The 17,048-nt window shown below is 37.7% G+C and overlaps 1 protein-coding gene across 4 annotated transcripts in view; it reads left to right on the forward strand.

The window, feature by feature from the left end:
* The window catches only part of LOC105466129 (myopalladin), a 140,269-nt gene that overhangs the window by 30,742 nt on the left and 92,479 nt on the right, over window positions 1–17,048 (forward strand). The window contains exons 1-2 of one of the 4 annotated variants that reach the window (XM_011715112.3): window positions 1,469–2,598; window positions 5,764–6,105. The exons of 1 other annotated variant lie outside the window; for it this stretch is intronic. Coding sequence is in view for 1 of the 3 variants with exons in the window: in XM_011715114.3 (XP_011713416.2) it covers window positions 3,141–3,217 (77 nt within the window). In the remaining 2 variants the exon portion in view is untranslated. Of the gene's footprint in view, window positions 1–1,467; window positions 2,599–2,646; window positions 3,218–5,763; window positions 6,106–17,048 lie in introns of those variants that run through there. 2 more of the 4 variants (XM_011715113.3, XM_011715114.3) reach the window with 2 other exon arrangements.

Consider the following 17,048-nt stretch of genomic DNA (forward strand, 5'->3'; position numbering starts at 1 on the left):
AGTTCTGATTTTTGAACTAATCTTAAAGATTATTCTTCATGAGAAGGCAGTGGGGGCCATTGAAAAGAGAGCAAGTTCTAAACTAAAAGGCTTAGGTTAGGCCAGGTGTGGTGGCTCATGCCTATAATTCCAGCACTTTGGGAGGCTGAGGCAGGCGGATCACCTGAGGTCAGGACTCATGACCAGCCTGACCAACATGGTGAAACCCTGTCTCTACTCGAAATGCAAAAATTAGCCAGGCGTGCTGGCAGGCGCCTGTAATCCCAGCTGCTTTACAGGCTAAGGCAGGAGAATCGCTTGAACGTGGGAGCTGGAGGTTGCAGTGAGCTGAGAGCTCACCATTGCACTCCAGCCTAAGCAACAAGAGTGAAACTCTGTCTCAAACAACAACAAGCCTCTAAAAGGCTTAGTTAGAATCCACTCAACTGTGTAACTCACTGGTTGGGTAACTGTGGGAAAACTATGCTTCTTTAAGGTTTAATTTCCTCCCAGTAACATGCAGATAACAACACTTTGCAGGGTTGCTGTGAGAATTAAATGAGAGTAACTTAGGTTACTCCCCAGCCTAGAATACACTTGTAAGAAATGTTAGTTCCTATTTCCTTTCCCGCACATCATTAGAATTAGTGTGATTACCTGGGTCATGAGTAAGAACACTGAAATTTGTTTTCAGTTTTTGGAGATGTCCAAGCAGACCAAAAATAGAATCTGTGTGGAATCACTCAGAGCCTGGCATATTGGCATATTTTGAGCTAACCTTACAAAGAGAGAATATTCAAGCTGCTATTTTCCTACCCCTAACTTGTAAAAACTTTATTGACCTATGTTGCTGTACTCAGAAATTACACCAAAGCGTTTAAATTTAGTTTTAAAAGAACAAACCTCTTATATTGTTTCAGCACAATAACAAATAGAAACAAAAAAAATAGGTCTGTCACAGCATTCTGACTGCTTCCAATGCCCCACTTTTCAGCACTATTGCCTAATGCTCCAGTCTACCTATCAATTCATATTCCCAGATAAAACATTGCATATAGAGTTTATTGCAAGCGTTTGCTTTTTTCTTTCTAAATTATCACTTCTTTTTGTTTGCTTAGTCATACAAAATAATTTCAAGGTTAGTTTCAGTCAGAAAAATTACAAACTTAAACCCTATATAGTGTTCCCTTAGAATATTTATTAAAAGATATATTTTCTATTCTTTCTTTCTTTCTTTTTTTTGAGACAGAGCCTCATTCTGTCGCCCAGGCTGGAGTACAGTGGCGCAATCTTGGCTCACTGTAACATGTGCCTCCTGGGTTCAAGCGATTCTGCTACCTCAACCTCCCAAGTAGCTGGAATTACAGGCACACACCACCACGCCCGGCTAGTTTTTGCATTTTTAGTAGAGACAGGGTTTCACCATGTTGGCCAGGCTGGTCTTGAACTCCTTACCTAAGGTGAGTCACCCACCTCAGCCTCCCAAAGTGCTGGGATTACAGGCATGAGCCACTGCACCCGGCCTGATATGTTTTCTATTCATTTTTACTTTTAATTTTTCACAAATATGTTGGAAATATAATCATTTGAATATTTGCAGTGGTTATGAACACAGACTCAGGTTCAATTTTGGCTCAGTCGCTTACTTGTTGTGTGATCTTGGGCAAGTTTTAAACTTCTTTCTAAGCCTCAAGTTTTCATTTGTAAAATGAGAATTATAACAATACCTACTTCAAAGATGTTAAGGGAATTCATTAAATAAAACACATACACAAAGAGCCTAGCATAGTGCTTAGCACATAGCTAAGGAATATTAACTTATTTCTACCAAGACTATAGCATATTTATATGTGTTAATATGATCATTATATTAATGTGGTGAGAAGTAGGATTTAATTGTATACCTTGAGGAGTACATACGTGATAACAATTGTTCCAGATTTCTTCAGTAATTTAGTCTCAGAGTGCTCTTTTAAAAAGTTCTGAATAGATTTTCTTCTTGGAAATAATACTTTTTGAAAAGTATAAACTTTGATATGTACTACATCCCAAAAGCACAAGTAAAGGAAGCTTTGTTGTATTTTAATGCAAACCACATAGTAAAGCTTTAATTTAATCACCTTAAAATTAGGGGAACAAACAGGAAGTGTTGTAATAATTGATTGTTTTTCCATATTTACCTTATTAAATGCCTTGACCATAGTCCCAGTTTGGTACCAAATATTTATACATGTAATATGCATCCTGTGTATAGATATCTTCTGTATTCCACATGCTTTATTATTGAGAATTTCTTCACGTTTATTTTCATTTAGTCTAAGGAGAAATCAAGAAAGCCTATTTCCTTAGTCATCCTAGTCATTATCCACCCCCACCAGCCCTCCAGGCTAAGAACATCGTGCAGACTGAGTTATTAAAGTTGATCTGAAAGAGCAATCTGTTCTAAATGACTGTCCCTGGATCTGCAACGGAACCCTGTAAATACCCTTCATTACTCTGGCGGGGCAGTATCACATTTCCTTCATGCCACTTTTGTGTCTGACACAAGTTAGGCAGTGAGATTTGGACTTTAGATCATCCTGGTTGATTGATATAGGAATGGTGCTTCTTCTGAGACAGGTAACCACAAATTTACTTCTCAGGATAATGTTTTAAAGCAAGTGTTCTGTTTAGTTTTTTAAAATGTTTTTAGTTTTTAAAACTAAGTGGGTTTTGAACTTTTAAGTAGTTTTTTAAAATGTTTTTAGTTTTCCCAGGCAAGCATTTTCAGTAGTTTAGATGAAAAAGAAATTTCTTAACGGTTTCATTGTCTTTTTCAATTACATTGTTGTCATGCCTTTTGTATAAGATCTTTTATAATCTGCTACCCATCTATTGTTTTGGATGGTCAAGAACTTGTCTTTGCTGTGAAAATTTTTCTCATTAAAAATGGCTAAAAAATACATACAGTCTCTGTTTTTCAAAAATACGGCATAGAGGTTTTGTTTAATTTTTTCATCTGATACTGGATACGTCAAGATGAATCTATGAACTTCAAGCAAAACTTACTGAAGCTTTGGTATATGTGAGTAATTTGTTTTAGAGAACTGGAGCCTATAGCGATATAAAAAAATAGCAAATGCAAACATTTTATATGAATCTAATAGCATGGAAATTCTCCCATGCTTTTCATCCAAATGAAGACTTCCTCTGTCATAGATCTTCCAGATTCCTTGGCATTCCTGTGGATCATCCCAATGTGAGTAAATTGTTTCTGTGGCTAACTGACTGAATTAAGAAAACAGCTGAAGGCAAGCACAGGATCGTGTTCAAACCACAAGAAACACATGTGTTGGATGAGCCACTCAACTTTATAGGAAGGCTTGTAACCAACCTTGTGTTTGCTTGCCACTTAACAAAGTTTGTTTTTAACTATGTTGGGCATTAAAAAGTTTTAAAGATTATTTTTTGTATCAATAAACTCTGATGAAATCTTGAACTAGTAGGTTTGTGGTATAATGTTTATACAATTACGACTGAAGATAAGCAAGGTGGTAGCTGGCTTATTTGGGAACAGAAATTAGTTTTTAAAAACTAAAATCTAAAATATGTTTGATGTATTATAACCAAAGTGTTCACAATTGCTAAATATTATTTATTTAAAACATTTATATTCAGTTTTTTTTCAAAGAGCTCGAAAATTGTGTATGGTATCTGTATTTGAAAATGCTGCAGTAAAAATGAAAAGAGAAAGATGACTGCCATTCAGAATTTCTTTGGTTTCTTATTTATTTATTTATTTAAGACAGAGTCTTGCTCTGTCACCCAGTCTGGAGTGCAGTGGCACAATCTTGGCTCACTGCAACCTCTGCCTCCTGGGTTCAAGAGATTCTTCTGCCTCAGCCTCCCGAATAGTTGGGACTACAGGCACCCACCTCCACGCCCGGCTAATTTTTTTGTATTTTTAGTAGAGACAGGGTTTCGCCACGTTGCCCAGGCTGGTCTCGAACTCCTGAGCTCAAGCGATCCGCCCGCCTCAACCTCCCAAAGTGTTAGGATTACAGGTGTGAGCCACTGCGCCCGGCCAGCTTCTTTTTTTCTGTAACTCTTCTTTTGCATTTTACACCTACTTTAATTCTTTATATAGATTCCTAATTTCACTGCCCAACCAGCTTTATTCTACCTTTTAGTATGAGTCTCCTTCAACCTTAGTATTCTATACCTGGGTGAAAGGTAGAATACCAGGCTTATCATGGCAGTTTGCAGGAAAATAAAAATGTGTTTACTTTTACTGTGTTTCAACATTGCCTTTACTAGCCACCTGAAATAGAGGTTCTACTCCTCTGTGGGAGAGAACTACCCAAGACTCAGCAGCACTTACATTGATTATGGCTTAAGATCTGAGTGGGATAGTGGAGGAAGATCCTCTTTTTAAATAAAAAAAAATTGTTGGCATATCCACATAAATAGAATATGCAGAAAGACAATTAAGTGGTCTTGACATTAGTATCAGCACAAGATTAGGTAAGAGAGCAAATGAATCTGTACATTGAAGCTCTGGATTCCAGTGCTAATGAGAATAACCTATCCAGATAATTCATTTCCTCCTGTATCCTCTTCTTTCCTCAATACCAGTTATTTCCATCTGAATTATTTAAAAGTGTTCCTCATTGTTTTTTTGCCTGTGTAAGCCTAAAACCACATAAAAAAAGGTGTAAACTTCCAGTGCTATCACAATAAACAAAGAAATTTTATACCTGTTCAATGTACTATAAATAGTCTCACAATGACTGAAGAGGATAAAGATCTCTTCGTAAATTCCATGAGGTCAGAAATTTTTGTGTATTTAGTGCACTACTTTATACTCAGTACCTGGTACACAGTAGGCATTAAGTAAATAATTATCAAATGAATGAATGACTAGGAAGAAACCCTATAAGCAGTTGTGTGACTTAGTTAAGAAAACTAGATTTAAACCAATGTATTTCATGCTATCAGAATCTAAGAATGACCCTTTTAAAGAATAATAACTAGCATTTAAGTCTGAATTTTCAAAGTCCTGGCTTCTACCATGACTGATAATGTTATAGCATCATTTAATCTATACTAAGCAATCAGGTTAACTTTTTTTCAAGTTTATTTATTTATTTTAAATTTTATTATTTTTTTGAGACAGAGTTGCACTCTGTCCCCCATGTTGGAGTGCAGTGGTGCTATCTCGGCTCACTGCAACCTCTGCCTCCCCAGTTCAAGTAATTGTCCTGCCTCAGCCTCCTGAGTAGCTGGGATTACAGGCATGTGCCACCACACCTGGCTAATTTTTGTATTTTTAGTGGAGATGGGGTTTCACCACATTGGCCAGCCTGGTCTTGAACTCCTGACCTCAGGTGATCTGCCCACATCAGCCCCCCAGAGTGCTGGGATTATAGGCGTGAGCCACTGTGCCCGGCCAAGGAATTTTTAATATTAATTACCTTCTTGGCTTTTGCTTAGCCTTTGGACAAACAATTCAAAAAAGCTCTCAGCTTTAAAACGTTAGACCTTAGCTTCTGTTGACTTTTCACAGTCAAATTTCCTAAAATGTATCAGTGATTTAATGAGAGTAAATTTCCTATTGATTAAAATTAAAGATCTTAAAAATTAAGAGTTTTCATGCATTTAAAAATAATGTCATTGTTTTGACTGATGAACTACGGTATAAGCATTTAGTGTTCATTCCAAACATCAATCAATAAATAACTTGGGCCTCTGGCTATAAGGGAAATTCTATAGGTAAAAGAACTGATTGACCCCCACCCCCTATAGGTGCTGTCCTGCTATGGAATCCCTTTGCTCAGTTTTCTCCTGTCCAATCAGGTGGAATGTTTCACAGGCACATGGTTTATACAGCTCAAAATAACTTGGGACCTGTGAGCTGACAAATGCTCTGGCTCTGGTGGTGACAGGTTGTCCAGCTTCTTACAGCCATCTTCACTGAAACTAAGGTTAACTCCTCACTCTCTATGGACGGCTACTCTCTATTTCCAAGGGCGTGAAGAATTTCCCTCTTCTCCTGTGCTTTCATCTAAAAGTTCTCCCTGGATAATTATCATTGCAGTGGAGTGCCTGGATTGGACATCCTCATCTGGGTCAACTAAGAAAAGAAAGGTAATATCCAGATTTAAGTTCACAAGTGTGTTTTGATAACAGGGCACTGACAGTGGAAAAGCGAATATTTCAAAGAACTCATTACTGTTACTTGAAATGAAACCTAGGATAACTGTCTAATTACATATGATGGGACATGAAATTAAGTGAAAAATAAAGCCTTCCACATGTAAAGATTTTGGAGGGGATTGATGAGACTCACAGAGATCACAGCCTACTTGAGTTCCTAAGGAAAAATATCTCGACGAGGAAGTTGTGACATGTTGCATATCTCATTGGCATTTTCCACACATTCGTTTATTAAAAGAATGTTTATATAGAGAATATGTATGCAATGCCTATTTCCTTTTTAAAGGAAGTTGAATCTAAAATAATATGCCTGCATAAAGACTTTCATTTAAAATTTTTTTTATCATGTAAAAGGATACGCTTGCTATATTTAGTGTTGGAAGATCTGCTCCCTGGATTAATGTACACAACAGCTGCAGAAAGTCTTGCTCAAGGGACATTGCTCTTTCTTTCTCCTTTCTCTCTCTCTCTCTCCCTGTCTCTTTCTCTCTCTCTCTCCCTTTTCAGCTGCATCAGAAAGACACTTGACAGTCAGTGGCAAATGTTTGGCCTGGTACATTGCACTATTAGCAGTAATTAGATGCACATCTTGAGTTATATTTTAAAAACTGTATAAGCAAAGAAAAAGAAAAGATAGATTATTAAGCATTTCCAGTCCTCAAAAGTGAACATTGCAGTAATGGTGTTAAGGAATTTTATTACCTTATCAACAGATTTTTATATTCTTATTAAAGATAATAACATCGGCTTGAAAGAAACAAAATAGTCATCCAGTTTTCTTTATCAAAAAACTATGATTCAATTACTTTAGTAATAATGAAATGAATCCTACAAACTCTAGATTAAAAATCTGTCATAACTTTATAGTCTCTCAATAATAACAGCTCTTGAGTTCACATAAAATTCACAGTCCTTTTCTAGGAAATTGAGAATGTCTATACTTATAGCTATCATAAACATATTTTTTAAAACAGAAAATAAGATATACTGTCTGACACACGATTTGACTACAAGCAAAATATTTAAAATCAAGGCCGTCCGAAGAAATCTGAAATATATGAATAATATACTTACAGAGGTGTCAAGAGATAAAATTATAGGCATTACAGAATCTTATAATAACGGACTATGAAACAAACAGTTGAACACTATCCAAATTCTGGAAGTGTGTCTCTATCCCCACTTATAGTATATGGCTAATGCTACTGGAACTCATAATGTGTTAAAACCCCAGTCTTCCATATATCTACAATTTATAATATAGACACTACTACAATATGCTTACAAAGTCACTTTCAGTAGAACAGACACAGAACCACAATTTATGGACACAAGAAGTTGAATGAGTTTTTATCCAAGCTGGTTTTGGAACTAGTGGTAGTTTTTGCAAATTTGGTTTTGAAGATATGAGACAACAGGTAAATCATGTTCCATTTTGAAAGGGTTTTAACGAACTAATGTTGGTATGTGAAAAAGTGAGAGTTCAATTTTTCAACAGTTAATTCCTACTCATAATAGCATTAGTAGACTCAGTTCACTAACCTGAAAATGTAAGTCAAATCCTCCTGCCAACCCTGGAATAATTGATTTTTTTTTTCGTTCACATTGAGATTTGACAAAGATGCTGCTGGTCTCATGGTGTTAGGTAACAAGATAGAAAAATGAAAGGGTTTTCTTAACAGGTTTTCCCCTCTCCTAGGGGATGAAAAAGACTCAAGCAACACAGAGATATTGTTTAAAATTTCTGTGGTGCTTCATGGTTGACCAAATGCTTTTAAAACTACTAGAACATTACCCATTTGCTTAAAGGGAACAACTCAAGTAGAGACTGAATGGTCCGTTTAGAAATTTAAGAACATTTTCAGCAGATTTATTTTTGGTGGGAACAAAAGTTGGTGGGACTATTTATCTGCAGTAGCTATAGAGTTCTCAGAGTTCATGTATAACCAGAGTCACCTTGACAAGCTCTGTGCAGGCTTCCTGCTACATGGACTTCCACTCGGAGTCACAGCGCACTCCACTCTCAGGGAGGGGCCCAACAGAGCCTCCTGACAAAGTGCTTGAACTAGAACTTGATCTTGAGATCCCTTGGGACACCTACTGCTCTCTCAATCTAGCAAATGTATTATGTCAATTTAATTAGGGAAGTTAGCTTTTTTCAAATCCTTAATTACCTTAAAAATGACACAAATAGTAAGAAGCAGAAGAAGAATGAAAGTGTTAAATTTTTGCATTTAAAAAATAAATATTTGAGTTAATAGGAATTGACAAAGGTTTCTCATTTGGGATTTCCTATATAACAGCTTGGTTCACTGTGAATGGTGAGATCTTGAGAGTGACATAAAACCTCTTATACCTATCACTTTTGTGACAACCACCAAACCCTTTTTCTTTTTTGATCCTAGATTCTTGAAGTCTTCTTGATTGCCTTCCATTAGACTTTCTATGGGCCATAGGATTTATTTTTTACACTATTTCTTTTCTCTCTTTCAGATTAAATAGTACCTTTGCGCTCTGGCTGCAGTGTCTTTCACTAGCGCTTCCCTACATGTTTATCATCCTCTGGATACAAAAACATACATAATACGCTTTGTAGGAGCCAGTCTCTTTTTCTCCCACTCCAACGACATCTTTACTTTTTACCCTACATTCTTACTTTTACCAATTCGATTAAAATAATAATAAGAAAATGGCTTACTCACCTTTGGCCTATTACCTAAAAGTCTTCATTACTTAACCTCTGCCCTTAAAGGAATGTCCCTAGTTAAACAGATTCGCACTGATTCTCTGATAGATCATCTCTGCTCGGCCTCTTGATCTCAACATTCTTTTCTGATGTATACATTTGTCTGTATTTATCTTTTCTTCTTTCAAACTAAAAAAATCTTTGAGATAATGAGTCTTATAAGATTTCCATATTATTATTGACATATCATTTCCATATTCTTCAAGTTCTTACTCTGGTAATGCAGTATATACTAATTTATTAAATTACTAATGCCGTTCACACCAAAAATAGACTAGAAATAAAACTAAGATGGGATAATCACTCTAATAGTGAAGGGATGGATATTGTAATAGTGTACCAAGTACACTCCATCTGCACCCAGATTTTAAAAAGGTGATCTGTACATAACTCTCCAGGACTGGTTCCTGTTCACTGGGATTTGGTTTTTGACCCAGCAAGAACTTCTCCAAAAGAACTGACTTAGATATTTCTCTAGGGTGATATCATCGGATATAGAAGGCAAAACCAACAGGTCAATACTGGCATTAAAGAGAGGGAGCAAAGTCTATTTTTTTCTTTCCCTAAAAAGCATTCTGGGCATATTAATTACGCATCACCAGCAAAAGGTCACCTCAAATTTGCATAGTGCTCTACAGTTTTAAAGTGCTTTCACAAACAGACCTACGAAGTGAGTAGGGTAGCTCTGCTCATTCCTGTTTTAGATGAGTTACTTAAACATATTTATCTTTTCCTATTCTGGCTCTCTTTAGAAATAATTATTAACTGTTAGGCTAATTTTGGGCCTGCCTCTAAACCAGATTTAGATTACTTGGGCATTCTTTGTTTTTTTCATGAATGTACTTCCCGCACTATAATGAATGCAGAGCAGTGTTTAAAGACACATGTAACTAGGTGCAAGTGGCTCATGCCTGTAATCCCAGCACTTTGGGAGGCCAAAGTGGGTGGATCGCTTGAGCCCAGGAGTTGGAGACCAGCCTGAGCAACATAGGAAGACTCCACCTCTATAACAAATTTTAAAAGTTATCTGGGCATGGTAGAAAGCACCTGTAGTCCTAGCTACTTGGGAGGCTGAGGTGGGAGGATTGCTTGAGCCCCAAAGGTCAAGGCTGCAGTGAGCCATGACCACACCGCTATACTCCAGCCTAGGTGAAAGAGTGAGATCTTGTCTCAAAAAAAGAAAAAAAAAAAGACACATTAAAAAAATAGATTCCTTTTTTTCACCTTTATGAAGGTTTAATTGACAAATTAAAAATTGTATATATTTGTGGTGTACAATGTAATGTTTTGTTGTATGTATACATTTTGCAATGATTAAATCAAGCTAATTAATATGTCCATAGCCTCACATACTTACCCCTTTTTTGTGTCGTGAGAAAATTGAAGCTCTACTCTTTTAGAAATATTCAAGAATACATTACATTATTACTAACTATAGCCCCCATGCTGTACAGTAGGCCTCCATAACTCATTTCTTCTCCCGTGTAACTGGAACTTTGTACCCTTTGACCAACATCTCAGCATTCCTCCCACCCAGATTTGTTTTCTCATTTAAATATCTAATACTTCACAGTCAGAATACTTCAGTACTTATGTTTGAATTCAAGTTACTTCATACTAGGTTTTGCTAATTCTCTGATCAATTCCCCAGCTTAAATTTTCATATTATAACTAAAAAATGAGTTTATTCCATGTATTTCCAACAACAGGGTCTTCTTAGAGCCTGAAGAAGGATAGCACCGAATTAACATGAGTTGAAAAACATGTCCAAAGGTATCAGCCTCAAACTTCTGTTTTTATGAACCTGACTCACTCTTTCTTTCTTTCTTTTTTTTTTTTTTTTGAGACAGAGTCTCGCTCTTTTGCCCAGACTGGAGTGTGGAGTGCAGTGGCACGATGATCGGCTCACTGCAACCTTTGCCTCCCAGGTTCAAGCAATTCTCCTGCCTCAGCCTCCCAAGTCACTGGTATTACAGGCGCCTGCCACCATGCCCAGCTAATTTTTGTACTTTTAGTGGAGACAGGGTTTCATCATGTTGACCAGGCTGGTCTCGAACACCTGACCTCAAGTGATCTGCCCGCCTTGGCCTTCCAAAGTTCTGGGATTACAGGCATGAGCCACTGTGCCCCACCATAAACCTGACTCTTAACATTTTCGGAAAGTTCTTAGGGCAGATCCTCTTTTCTGGAAAGGTCATAGGGAAAAAAATAGAGATATTTAGGAAAGTAAAGGAAGTATAGTAAGCTGTCTGTCTATGTTGCCAAATTATTTTATGTGATTTGTTAAAGTCTGTCTTGATGGTGGATGCCACATTAATTGTTTCATTTCCAATCTGGTACCATTTCACCAATGCTATGATCTGTTTTCAAGGGCAATTACTCATTCTTATTTTGAAAGTGGGAAAAAAATCTAATTTTCCATTTTGTGAGAAGCAGAAAAGAGGAAACAAACTCAAATGTCACTGTGGCCAGACGTGGTGGTTCACGCCTGTAATCCCAGCACTTTGGGAGGCTGAGGCAGGCACCCTTGAGGTGCAGGAGTTTGAAACCAGCCTGGACAACTTGGTGAAACCCCATCTCTACTAAAAACACAAAAATTAGCTAGGGGTGGTGGCGTGTGCCTGGAATCCCAGCTACTCAGGAGGCTGAGGCAGGTGAATCACTTGAACTCGGGAGACAGAGGTTGCAGTGAGCCGAGATCGCGCCACGACATTCTAGTCTGGGCAACAAAGTGGAACTCCATCTCAAAAAAAAAAAAAAAAAAAAAAAAAAAAAAAAAAGTCAAATGACACTCTGAATACTGCAGCTGAAATGTTTAAGAGAACTTATGATTTTATTTCCTGAAACCTGCTCCTACCTCGTCCCAGCAAATGATTCTGCCAATGACCTAGTTGTTCAGGGCATAAATATTGGAGTCATTCTTGACTGCCCTTTCTTTCACATCCCATTTTAATCCATCAGCAAACCGCATTGGCTCTACTTTTAAAGATATCTCAAATATGAGCATTTCTGGCCATCTCCCATGGCTACCACTCATTGAGCCAAGCCACCATCATCTCTTGCGTAGCATGTTGCAATTGTCTCCTAACTGATCTGCTCACTTCCACTCTTACTTCCTTCAGTTTGATTCTTTGCATAGCAGCCATGATTGAACTTTTTCAAAACCATGTCATCTGCTTCTCAAAACCTTTAAGTGGTTTTCCCTTCACAGGTTTAATAAAATTTGAAGTCCTTTCCATGGTCTGCAAGACCTTAAATGATCTGGCCTTGTACCTTTCTGACCTCATTTTCTTTCGCTCTTCTTTTTCACGCACTTCTTCGCTCACTGGGCTTGACTTAAACATACAAAACACTCACCTCTTTAGGCTTTGACGCTTACTTCTACCTCAGTCAGGAACATTCTTTTTTTTTAACCAGATGGTCACATGAGTAACTTCTCCACTGCATTATAAACTTTGCTTGACTTTGCTAGCTAAAATAACACACCTTCCCTCCTCCATTATTCTCGATCCCCATTTTCTATTTTATTTTTCTTCCTAACATTGAGATTTTACCTACTAGAATGTCAGTTCCATTAGGACAGAGACTTTGTCTTTTGTTCACCAGTGAATCCACAGTGCCTAGAACAGTGCCTGGCACATAGTAGATGCTCAGTAAATATTTATTGGATGAATAAATGAATTATAGGGTACCTATAATAGCACTTGTGATTTTTTAAGTATAAATTTTATAATAGTTATAAAATTAATGCTTAAAAGATAGTTTTTAAATTAATGCTTAAAAAAGAAAATAATTTTCATATTTTTTATTTTGGCTAATATTTTATCAGTTTAACAATTTATATATGCATTTTCATCTGAGAATCCTCAAAGATAGAATTGTTATCCTATCTGACAGATGAGGATAACTGAGATTCAGATGCATTAAGTTACTTTCTCAAGAAAACAAAGTTATTTAGTGTTGGAGCTGGGATTCAAACCCAGGTTTCTGATTATAATCAGATGTTCTCTGATACTTCTGGTATAAAAGCAAAGCATTCCAGCCTGGCCAACATGGTGAAAACCCATCTCTACTAAAAATACAAAAATTAGCCGGGCATGGTGGCGGGTGCCTACAATCCCAGCCACTCAGGAGGTTGAAGCAGGAGAATCGCCTGAACCCAGGAGGCAGAGGTTGCAGTGAGCCGAGATCGTGCCATTTATAAGAGCGAGAGTCTATCTCAAAAAGAAAGAAAGAAAGAAAGAAAGAAAGAAAGAAAGAAAGAAAGAAAGAAAGAAAGAAAGAAAGAAAGAAAGACAGAAAGAGAGAGAGAGAAAGAAAGAAAGAAAGAGAAAGAAAGAAAGAAAGAAAGAAAGAAAGAAAGAAAGAAAGAAAGAAAGAAGGAAAGAAAGAGAGAGAGAAAGAGAGAGAGAAAGAAAGAGGGAGCGAGAGAGAGAGAAAGAAAGAAAAAGAAAGAAGAAAACAAAGCATGATTTCAGTTATTTTATCCACCATAAATAAGTTTTCACTTGAAAGTCATCTTAAAGTTATGACTGCCTTTACCAGTTTATAGTTTTTCTTTGTGTCTATAAGTTTTCTTTGTCCTCCTTTATCTGTCCTATTTTATCCTACAATTAAAAGTGAAAGATAGGCCAGCAACGGTGGCTCACACCTGTAATCCCAACACTTCGGGAGGCCGAGGCAGGTGGATCACTCGAGGTCAGGAATTCAAGACCATCCAGACTGATCAACATGGTGAAACCGTGTCTCTACTAAAAATACAAAAACTAACCAGGCGTGGTGGTGCATGTCTGTAATCCCAGCTACTTGGGAGGCTAAGGCAAGAGAATTGCTTGAATGTGGGAGGTGGAGGTTGCAGTGAGCCAAGATCGCACCATTGCACTCCAGCCTGGGCAACAAGAGTGAAACTCTGTCTTTAAAAAAAAAAAAGTGAAAGCTAATAATAGAGTTAGCAGAAAATTCTAATGAACACATTAATTCAACAAATATTTATTAACCACCTTCTCTGTGCTATGTGGGTGTAGAGATGATGGTGTACAAAACATAGGGAGACAGAGAAGAAAATACACACACTTAATGTATTGTGATAAGTACTGTGTTTGGAGACTGTGTCAAGGACAGCGAGCTTTGGGAGCACATTGGAGAGGTACCCAACTCAGGGAAGAGAAGAAATCCCAGGGCAGTGATGTCTCAGCTAGGAACCAAAGACCATGTAGGATTAGGCCTGATAAGATAGTGAAAAGAGGTGGGCACAGGAAGCAGTCCAAGCAAAGAGAATACAAAGATCTGAAGTCAACACAGTTAATTCATGAGACTGTATTTCAATAGAATACAGATACACTGAATTAACTATGAACGTACACTTTGGTTTCTCTTCAAATTTTTCCTCGGATCAGGTCACTTCACTGGTTCTGCCTCCATTTCTTATCTATAAAATGGAGGCCATGATACATGGCCATGGTTGTTAAATCATAATAATTATTATAGTAATAGTAACTTCCATTTATTGAATGTTTACTAAATCCCAAGCACATTAATCATCACTTCTACCTATGATATGGCTACTGCTACTATATCTGTTTTACAGATGAGTAAACTGAGGTGTATAGTGTTTAAACTTTCCCAAGTTTATACTAGGATATTAGGAAGTGCCAGAACTAGGATTTGAACCCAGTTCTATCTAACGCCAATGTACTAGGTCATAAGTACTACATTAAAACATTAAAGAAATCTTTATTTTGAATACCTGAAAGTTTTGTTATAATAATTTCTCATAACCATAAACATAAGAACAGGTACATTAACACCTCAATTGGCTTCTTCAAAAAAAAAAACTCATCTAAGAATTTTCTTTTCTATTTCCACCACAAATATAAACATTTTTAAAGTTCTTCAACTTTAACATCACCTTCACCAAAGTATTGTTCTTTATGAACATCAGTCGAATACCCATTATAGTGGCAGGCCCTATTTTAAGGACTTTGCCTTTGATGTTATTAATCCTCACTCCCTTGGGAAACAGATTTTTTCATGTTTTACAGACGAAGAAACCAAAGCTCAAAGAAGTTAAGTAAACTTCTCAAAGTTACATAATTGTTAAGACATGAAGCAGAATTTGGAATTAGATCTATCTGGTACCAAGGCTAATGCTCATTCCATGTTGCCTCAATGTAAAAGCTATCTCAAAATAAAGGGTAAAAGACAAAGTCACATTAAAACACAATATACAGGGTAGGCACTATGCCTCACGCCTATAATCCCAGAGCTTTGGGAGGTGGAGGTGGGAGGATCACTTGAGGTTCTTTTAGTTGGAGACCAGCCTGGGCAACATAGAGAGACCTCGTTCCTACAGAAAATTTAAATATTAGCCAGGTGTGGTAGTGCGTGGCTGTAGTCCCAGTTACTTGGGAGGTTGAGGAGGGAGAATTGCTTGAATCCAGGAGTTTAAGGCTGCAGTGAGCTATGATCATGCCACTATGCTCCATCCTGGGTGAGAGAGTGAGACCCTGGAAAGAAAGAAAGAAGGAGGGCCAGGCGCGGTGGCTCAAGCCTGTAATCCCAGCACTTTGGGAGGCCGAGACGGGCGGATCATGAGGTCAGGAGATCGAGACCATCCTGGCTAACATGGTGAAACCCCGTCTCTACTAAAAAATACAAAAAACTAGCCAGGTGAGGTGGTGGGCGCCTGTAGTCCCAGCTACTCGGGAGGCTGAGGCAGGAGAATGGCATAAACCCAGGAGGCGGAGCTTGCAGTGAGCTGAGATCTGGCCACTGCACTCCAGCCTGGGCGACAGAGCGAGACTCTGTCTCAAAAAAAAAAAAAAAGAAACAAAGAAAGAAGGAAAGAAAGAGAGAAAGAGAGAGAGAGGAGGAAGGAAGGAAGGAAGGAAGGAAGGAAGGAAGGAAGGAAGGAAGGAAGGAAGGAAGGAAGGAAGGAAGGAAGGAAGGAAGGAAGGAAATAAAAAAACACAACAAACAGTAATGTCCAATGAATAGAGAGAAAGCCATCTTGATTTATAAGGCACTTAATTTTCCCCCATCTAAACATAAACAGAAACTTAAACGAGGCTAAAGAAATAGTTGAGTTACAAATGAGGATTTTCGGTGTATTAGTTACATTTTCAAATAACATTTTGCACCTTGTTTCGTATATATTTAACCGTTCCTCCATGTAGTTTGTGCACAAATGAGAAAGCTTTTCAGCTGGGGTATCAATTATACTTTCATATACGATTTTGTATATTATTCACTGTTCCACAAAATTTAACAAATAGACATATAGTTCTATTTAATGAGTATGTCATAATTTAATTAACTAATTTCTTATTACTGAACATGGTTCCAATTTTTAAATATAATCATGTGATAAACACCTTTGTAGACAAATCTTTGCTCTCCAACACTTTTGCGTTTTATTTTATTTATTTATTGCGACAGAGTTTCACTCTTGTTGCCCAGGCTGGAGTACAGTGGTGCAATCTTGGCTCACTGCAACCTCCGCCTCCCGGGTTCAAGTAATTATCCTGTCTCAGTCCCCCAAGTAGCTGGAATAACAGGTGCCCACCACCAAGCCCAGCTAATTTTTTTGTGTTTTTGGTAGAGACAGGGTTTCACCATGCTGCCCAGGCTGGTCTCAAACTCCTGACCTCAGGTGGTCCACCCGCTTTGGCCTCCCAAAGTGCTGGGATCACAGGTGTGCGCCACTGCACCCTGTCACCTTTGCATTTTAGATTAACCTTTTTAAAAAGGCATAATACACTTCATCCAAATAAGTGGCTCTACTTGGGGCAATCTCAGTCTGTCCAAGTAGGTGGGAAAAATATTTTACTGTGGATGGTCCTTTCAGTCATCTCTAATTGCCTCTCAAGGTGGCTGCCTACTTTGCCAATTCAGAGGTTAGTTTGGGATAGCATTCTAGAAGTTTGGGAACAGGGACAGTTCCTAGGAAGCCTTACGTGCGATATAAGTGACGCTGTCATATAAGAGAAAGGAAAGAAATTAACTGAAGTAAGTTATGTTATAGGATGTTAAAGCCAGAAAATATTTAGAAGATTACTTTTTTCTCTACTTTCCCACACAGTAGCCAAGAATGGCAAATAGTCTTCATCTCCATTGCCATCTCTGATTG

The sequence above is a fragment of the Macaca nemestrina genome, chromosome 9 (assembly GCF_043159975.1).
Source record: "Macaca nemestrina isolate mMacNem1 chromosome 9, mMacNem.hap1, whole genome shotgun sequence".
In the NCBI taxonomy this organism is placed as follows: domain Eukaryota; kingdom Metazoa; phylum Chordata; class Mammalia; order Primates; family Cercopithecidae; genus Macaca; species Macaca nemestrina.